Source organism: Petaurus breviceps, unplaced genomic scaffold (assembly GCF_028583685.1).
Source record: "Petaurus breviceps papuanus isolate PSGF00001 unplaced genomic scaffold, PetGlider_PUasm1.0 90763, whole genome shotgun sequence".
Taxonomy (NCBI): Eukaryota; Metazoa; Chordata; class Mammalia; order Diprotodontia; family Petauridae; genus Petaurus; species Petaurus breviceps.
The window spans coordinates 7710416-7719178 of record NW_027187340.1 but is presented as its reverse complement, the minus strand read 5'-3'; the positions used below and the strand labels follow the sequence as shown (position 1 = coordinate 7719178).

At 36.7% G+C, this 8763-nt stretch overlaps 1 protein-coding gene across 1 annotated transcript in view; it reads left to right on the top strand.

Annotated features, from left to right (window-relative positions):
* The window catches only part of CCDC141 (coiled-coil domain containing 141), a 298856-nt gene that overhangs the window by 243180 nt on the left and 46913 nt on the right, over nt 1-8763 (top strand). The window contains exons 19-22 of the mRNA XM_069068555.1: nt 881-1021; nt 1622-1816; nt 3316-3499; nt 5487-5599. Of these exons, the coding sequence (XP_068924656.1) occupies nt 881-1021; nt 1622-1816; nt 3316-3499; nt 5487-5599 (633 nt within the window). The remainder of the gene's footprint in view (nt 1-880; nt 1022-1621; nt 1817-3315; nt 3500-5486; nt 5600-8763) is intronic.

Here is an 8763-nt window from a genome sequence, read left to right as displayed (position 1 = left end):
ACACACACACACACACACACACACACACACACACACACACACACACAAGTTAAACCCCCCCACTAGATTAGAGGTTCTGTTCCATGTTATTACACCGCTTTTTCCATCTTTAGAGTGGAGTTGTTGATAGAAGACTGCTCTTGGAATCAGCATGACTTGGTTTCAAGTTTAGCCTCTGATATTGCCTCTCTGGGTGACTCTTGGCAAGTTAAACAATCATCTAGTGCTTCAGGAAACTCTAGGCCTGTAAGTTGCCGAAATAGCTTATCTCCATTGATAGAGGAAGTTTCCTTACTATTAATGAAATTACAGGTCTAAATAAGGGGTTGGCACACAATAGCCTGGCAAACTAAAAGTGACTTTTATATATTAAAATATTTAATAGCCATTGATTTAATAAGTTTTAATTTAATATTAAATAATTTAAAAATAATAGTTTTTTTAATGATATTCAAAAATGGAAAAACCATTCTTAGCTATAGCCATACAAAGCAGGCAACAGTCTGAATTTTGCCTGGGGACTGTAGTTTGCTGACATATTTACATATATATATGTATATATATATATATATATCTGTGTATATAAATACATATATACTCACATACATATATACATACACATCATATATTTGTGTGTGCATGCACATGTACATATAAACATGTGTATGCATACATTGACAAAAATATGTATAAACATATATACACACATAAGCGTACATACAAATAAATTCATTTGAGCAGACCTATTTTCTATTGAACAGTGCTCTAAAAATGTCAAAGTACATAAGATTGATCAGTACCTTCATGTATTGAGATAATGAATCATTAAATTAAGATATTAATGTCATTTAAAACATACTTTCTCTTTCTCCAATTGCAGCATAGAGAATCATTCAAAGATATTAAAAAGAAATTTAACAATTTGAAATTTAACTATTCCAAGAAAACAGAAAAGGCTCGCAATTTGAAAGTTCTCAAAAACCAAATTCAACAGGTGGATATTTATGCTGAAAAAATGCAGGTATGTATTAAACCTCATGGGCTGTATAATAATCTCTGATGCTTTTCACTGTTCAGTTCTAAAATCCTGATTAACTATGGGCTTTGTGCATTGTAGGAAGCTGACAAGAACAGGGTTTCAGTAACTCCTGCTATTTTTAATGTCCTTGGGCTTCTCCCCTAAGAGTCATTTATGGTTAACTACCATGATTCTAATGCTTTAAAAGCAAAACAAAACAAAACAAAAAAGAACTCTTACTAACCTGAAAGAAAAAGCAATCTTAAAAAAAAATGTGTATTTGTTATCATTAGGATTTTTTTTGCTTTTTTTTTGTAGGGTAATTGGGGTTAAGTGACTTGCCCAAGGTCATGCAGCTAGTTTTTGTGTTAAGTGTCTGAGGCCAAATTTGAACTCAGGTCCTCCTGACTCCAGGGCCAGTGCTCTATTCACTGTGCCACCTAGCCAACCCCAATCATTAGAATTTTTAAAAGACAACAGTGAAGACTCTCTTCATTTTTTTCTAGATCATTGCTCTTAGGAATGCCTCTCTCATTATAATAGAAATAATTTTTCTCACATTATCATAACTATAAGTATGTTATTCATTTTTCTTTTGCTCAGACCCTAAAGAAAAAAATGGAAAATTTTGAGAACAAAATATCTGATTCTTTATTAAATTATCCAAACAATAAAATAACGATACTCTTGGAATCAATAAAGGACTTGAAGAAACAAGTAGATGAATTTGGCAGAGTTGTGGAAGATTACAAGAAGAATTTGGATCTGACTGAGCACCTTCAGGAGTTAATGGAAGAGGTACTAACCCAAGCCTGGACAAGGTTTTACAGCTCAGAGCAGAGAAAGAATAATGAGAGGAGCTGGTCTAATTGACCTGAAGTTGTTTATAACATTTGAGTGGATTGGGAGGCTTACCTCAAAGCAAATAATTCTCTTGTTTCATTAATTAAAATTTTAGGCATAGAAAAAATGTAAGAGGTTGCAAATAGGCTGATAGATATTTATAATCACCTTGGAATTTGGTAAAAAAAAAACAACACTCTAGATATTTGTATATATTTCTCAAACTTTGAAAGAATTCAGATATTTCTTAATGTGTCCATATTGGTGGGAAGAATTATACTGGGAATATTTTTGTGTTTAGCAATGGTGGTGAGATTAGGTTACTCTATATGGAAATAGGAGATTGCTCTGTGATTTTTGTCAGTTTAAGAAGCATGGATATAGGATCCTGTTTATGATTTTCTACTATGTGACTTACACAAGGTCACATAACTAGTAAGTGTTGGAGGGGAGATTTGAGCCCACATCTACCTGACTTCAATCCCAGCAGAGGCATACCTACATATATACATATAAGCACACATACATACACACATATAGATATGTGTGTATGCATAAAATAAATTATAAATAAATGTTTTCACATTACATACCTAGGAAACTTTATACTAGGAAAGCATTGTGGACAATACGGTAGATATATTATGACTAATGCACGGTGTGTGCATTTGTTGCCTTTAATACAGTTAAATTCATCACTTAGACATTGCATTAAGGCTAATCATTCTTCTATATGTGAACCAAGTTGACAATTTTGTCGCTGCTATGTGACATTTATTTAAAGCCTAGTTCTTAACAGGGTTGGGTTTTCCTTATCTCTCACCCTGCAAGAGGGCTTCTGTCCTGTGTCAGACACATTCCTTTCATCATTGTTATTTATTTTTAGTGATAAAACAGTTTCAATTCTCCTCTACGCTCTGGAAATATGACTAGTATCTTTCCCGAATGATAGGTCACAATGCTCCCTCCTCCCTAAATAAGCTCCCTTCTGTTCATGGGTTAAATATTATCCCTACAAGTGGTTTTATTTGGGCACATTAAAATGTTATATTGACAGTAGACTATACATGTAACATAGAATATATTGGGTTCTAGTTGGTACTTAAAAAAAATCTTTGGGACTTTTTTTTAAGTGCTAAATTTTAATTGTAAGTGAGTTTACTTTTGTTAGCAGAAGGTAATTCTCTCTCAAGGTATTAGAAGATTCAGAAAAATCTAAGGAAGAAAAACAGCCAGATCAGATCCTTTATTTCTATAGTCCCTTGTCTGTTTGTTTATCCAAATACAAAACAATGAGATCACTTTCTGCCATCTGTTTTATTATGATTTAGAAAATACTCCCCAATGAGCAAGGGAATTCTTGGAAATGAAAAATAGACCCTTCAGTGAGTACCATCATGAACTTAACACAGATGGCCCCTTTTCAATCTCTTTGCTCTTTCTCATTAACTTAGTGTCAATTTTGGTGCGAAGAAGCCAGTGCTACGGTTGTTAGAGTTGGGAAATACTCCACAGAATGCACAACAAAGGAGGCTATAGACATTCTTCATAAGCAGTTCAATAAGTTTATCATGCCTACAGTGCCTCAGCAAGAAGAGAGGATTCAGGAGATCACTGCCCTGGCTAAACGCTTATATGGTGAGAGCTCTTTTAAGGCCTCTGGTGATGTGGTGTTGAACAAATCTGTACAGTCTGATCCTGTGGAAAATGTGCATGCTTCAAGCCCTCGCGTCTCCTCACCACATTGACCTGCTCCACGACTCAACTCATATCCAGCAAAACTAAATGGGGGTGGATCAGAGAGAGGAAATCCTACAAAAATAAGCTGGAAAACATTAGCTTTAACCTCCTTCTTTCTCTAGCCTGTTCTTCCCTGTTGCCTTCACCCCGTTCCACTGTTCATTTCTAGAACAATAAAACCAGAATAAAATAATAACCTTGGGCAGCAAAAAATAGCAGAAGCTAAGAAATTGAGACATCTTAAAGAACAAAGCCATGAAAAAAATAAACAAATAAAAATATCCCATTTACCTTTTAAGTACACAGAGAGTTAAGGAAAACTACTCTTGAATCTCTGTGAAATGTTTTGAGTTCATTGTGGAGGAAGTAAGAAAAAGCCTTCTTCTTGCCACTTTTCCTTAACCCAATCGTGTTAGGAGCTAGGATTTAAATCATTAGTATTACCATTTTCCTAACTGAGGAAACTGAAACTAACAGAGGTTATCATATTATCCACAGTATCCCCTGAAGAACATGGTGTCAGTTTGTAGAAAATTGGCTGTGAAACCAGAAAGATTTGAGTGCCACCTCTTTGAGACCCACCTGTTTGAGACCCACCTGTGAGAGACCCCTGTAGTGTGACCCTGAGCAAGGCACTAAAATTGATATCGGCAACTCTTGCCTGGGTCTTGACCCGTAATTAATAAAATAATTGGTAATGACTCAGAAATTATGTTTCTTACACTCTTCATACATCAAACTCCCAAACCCTATAAGTTGCAGAGAAGGTGAATACCAGCATTGATAGAATTTCCTCATCTGAGAATTCCCTCTGCCAATGAAATCTCACATCCAGTTCCCATACCTGTACTGTATTCCCTTACTCACTTATCATTTAGCAAATATATACTCTCCTTTTCCTTCCTCTTGAGAAGGAAATACATCCTACCTGTCAGACTGAGAAATCCTGCCTCTTTAAACAATTCCCCTATCTGAGAGTCTGTCAGCTGGGCTTGGATAGTATGATGATAAAGAACCTGATTAGTATGTTCTGTTAATTCTCTGGTATCATTCCTATGAGACCAAGGACAGTATTCACTGACCAAGCAAATCCAACTTGGGTGGGTACAGCACCAGGTGGCCACGGAATGCTAAATGTGATGACACAGTTTCTGCCAAGGGGATATTTTCCCTTTGGAACATGATCAAGTATCTAGGAATGGGTAACCATGGTGACTCACAACGTCCTTCAGTCAATATACATGCAATTCCTTGTTATTACATTACACCTCTGGTTTTTCTAGGTTCTCCAGAGGGATAGAAAATAAAGCAAGAACACAAGTAACATAAAATAAAAACAAGGGAGACCAAGAAGAACCAGGAATTTGTTGTAATCAAGTATCCAAAGGTTTCTCCCCAATATCCTCTTAGCACACTCTTAATAGCAAAAATACACATTTAGGAAACAAGTAAAATTATACCTCTAACGGAGTCACAAAGAGTCAGACAAGACTGAAGAACAAAACAAAACTTAGGGTTCTGAGTAAGGTGAGGATTTCTAGAACTCAGGGATCTAGAAAATGTCTTATGTGTGGGTAGCACATAATTAGAGCCTTGGATGGAGATGGGGGATTTCCAGAGGCTGAAATGAGAAAAAATAATATTCTAGATGTGAAGAATAACCCATACAAAGATAAGGAGAAAGGAGACAGAATACTGAGGTTGGAAAACTGGAAATCCTGTCAAACTAGGTACTTTCACAGGTACTTTGCCAGGATAGCTGGCTGGCTATCACGCCCCCCCCCCCCCCCCCGCCCTGACATTCTAATGATATGGTGGGGTTTTTGAACTTTTTCTCTGAAAGATTTACCATTAAATAGTTTTCCTCCTTCCCATCCTTTGCCAGGTCTGGAAGAAGGGCAGAAGTATGCTGAGAAAATAATAACAAAACACCAAGAGGTTCTAGAATCTGTTACTGAATTGTGTGGCTCACTAACGGAACTTGAACAGAAGCTGGAGGTAATTTTTTCTTGCCGGAATATGTCTTTTCAAGTCATTTTAAATAAAAATGTGTTGATCAAATGTCTGGTACAAAGATGTGTTAATGAAAATTCTCAAGAGACAGAACAGGCACATTTGTTTCACAGCTTTCCAACATCATTATCTGGGTGTCTCCTATAATTAATTCTGTTTCTTTTCTATCATTTCAGAGGGGGAAAAGCATTACTGAGAATGAAGGCTAAGTAAAATTGTAGTGGTTGTTCAGATTATATTTTTCCCTGTGCCATTTGAAGTAGAATAAATGCTTACAGTGAAAACTAAAGCAACTGCTAATAGTCATTATATATATTACTAGATGATGGATATGGATTTTATTTATATTGAGGGCCCAGAGATAAAGCACATCTTCATTACATTTATAATCCATTGGATTTTCAGGAACTTTCAAGTCAAACATTACCATTCTTAATGGAATAAAAGTCATCATGGGCAATATCGAAAGAAAGCAGATTTGACAGTATCTAGATGAAACTAATGCGACTGACTGAAAATGAAAAATTAATTCTTTCATGAAAAGTTTCTGAAGGATCTTATAATTTGGCTCCACTTTGCTGACCCAGATTTCTCTCTCACTGTTCCACAGCACATTCCAGTCCCAGATGATTGCCTACCATAGGAGCCATGCTCTTTCTGTTCCCAAGTTTTTGTTTGTACTGAGTTCCCCATCTCCATCCTCTTCCATCCCCTTCTCTACTTCCTATCTATCTGCAAAGTCAAGTTGAAGTTTCATTTGCTACATGAAAGCTTTCTTACTTTCTCTGATCCCTACAGGACTCTTCCTTCTCTGAAAGAGATAGAGAGGTGGTCCATTGGTTAGAATGCTAGGCTTAATATCAGGTAGATCTGAGTTCAAATCCAGCCTCAGACATTTTCTACCTGTAAAACCCAGGGCAAGTCACTTAACCTCTGTTTGTTTCAGTTCCCTCAAATGGGAAAATGGTAATACTAAAAGTACCTATGCCCTTCCCCCCACCCCATAGGCTGTCGTGAAGATCATAATGAAATATTTGTGAAGTACTTACCATAGTGCCTGGCAAATAGAGGGCACTGAAAAAATACTTGTTTCCTTCCTCCTTCTGAGACCTTGTAGCAGCAAGCACCCCAGCATACCCAGGATGGCTGCTAGCACAGGTTCCTAGATCTGCTTTTCTAAGGAAAGCAATTCATAAAGGGTTAACAAACTTACTTTAATCAAACATATGTGTGTGTGTGTGTAATTCACGTAGTTCAGAGGAAAAAGTCAGCACCCTGAACTTTAAAAAATACAAACAGAAATTACAAGCTGACAAAAAATATGGAGAAAATAACACAATTCAACAGACCAACAGACAGGGCTTCTAGCTGTCTGACCATTACATACATACAGTGTTAGTTATCAGAGAGAGAAGCACCAACATCTGGGTTTTCAAAGCTGGGGGGGGGGTGCTCAATGGCTGCCCACAGTCTCATCTGGTCAAATCACACAGCTCTACCCATGAGTGAGCCCCAAAGCAAAATCTCTCCTCAGAGGTATATATATATATATATATATATATATATATATATATATATATATATATATAGCCTTCTCCAGGGTAGAGAATGTCATAACCTTCATGACCCACTGCCCAATCACAAAATAACAAAGGTGTGGACCTTCCTGAAAAACAACCCTTGCCTAAGCAAGCTTTTTTTGTTGGGCTGCAAGTGAGGCCCATTAAGGAGCAGAGAAGATCTTCAAATCCCCTTACCATTACAGACCTTCAAACACTTCTAGAACTTAATCATCTGTTTTATGTCTTATGTGTCACTTCAATTAGAATTCAAATTCCTTGAGGTAGGTGGAATATTCTATGCATCACCTCTCATGTTATCCATAGTACCACCTGTCATATTACTTATTACCTGCAAAGAGCTTACAATATAATTGAGGCAAGATGTACATATATGAAATATTAAAATAATGATATAATCTAGTATGTGAATAAATATCTGAACGCAGAATACAGAAAATAAGTTCTACAGCAGTTCAGAGGATGGGAGGGAATAATGTAGGAGCTCTAGGCTTTGCCATCAACTCTGATTTAAAGCAAGTAGCTTTATTCCCCCCAAATTAGGGGGACTGGACTAAAGGACCTCTAAAGTCCTTTTAGTTCAAACTCTCTCTATCTGTAGGTCATAAGACCTAGAGTTGGTTTCTTAATGATTCTGTGACAATGACTGGATTTCTTTATGCTTCCTACCTTCCCTCAAACTTTTGCCCCACTCCTTACTCCATAACTATTTCAGAGCCCCATGGGGCTACATCAAACTTTAGCAAATTGCTAAAGTACCTCTGCCATTGGCAGCCCACTCTCTTCAGCAATATTCTACACTGGATTTAATTTCTCTTTTTAAATGTCTCCCACTCACTTTACTTTTGGCACCCATCTTCCTATTTTTTTCTACTTCAAATACTGAATACATCCCCCACCCCACCTCCAACACCTCAGTTCCTCTGAGTAGTTTTCATTTACAATGCTTCTGCTCTTCAAAGAAATCACCTGAGTTAGTTTACCCCCAAAGAGTCTTTGAACTATCAACCTTTACTAAAAGTGCCCCTCTCTCACAGGAATACTGAAGGAGAAAAGTGAGGAATAATTCACTCCTTGTGAAATTCCTAACTCCCATCAAAACAATATCTTGCCACTGGACCCAGATGGCTCTGGAAGAGAAAGTGAGGTTGATGACTTTGCACAGCCCTACCTCACTTAAATCCAGTTCACTTGCAAGTCAAGACATCACCTCCTAATGTCATGGTCCTCTTTGAGAACAAAGAACAAACAACAGCTTAGATACTACCTGCTATAAGGGCCCTTTCCCAGCTCACCTTTCTTCAAACCTTTAATTATTAGAATACTATTCTTGAAATTGCTTTTCGTTATTTTCATAATCTTCATATTTGTATTTTTTGAAATTGCCTTTCATTCTTTTTCATAAACTGTGTCTTTGTTTACTTTTGTATAATAGAATAGAAGCTGCATGAGGACAGAGACCATTCTATTTTTGTATCCCCATCACCTAGCATAGCACTTTGCACATAATATGGAGTTAATGAAAGTTAGATTTAATTGAATAGCTTTGTAAGCTACATAGGTGTGGAA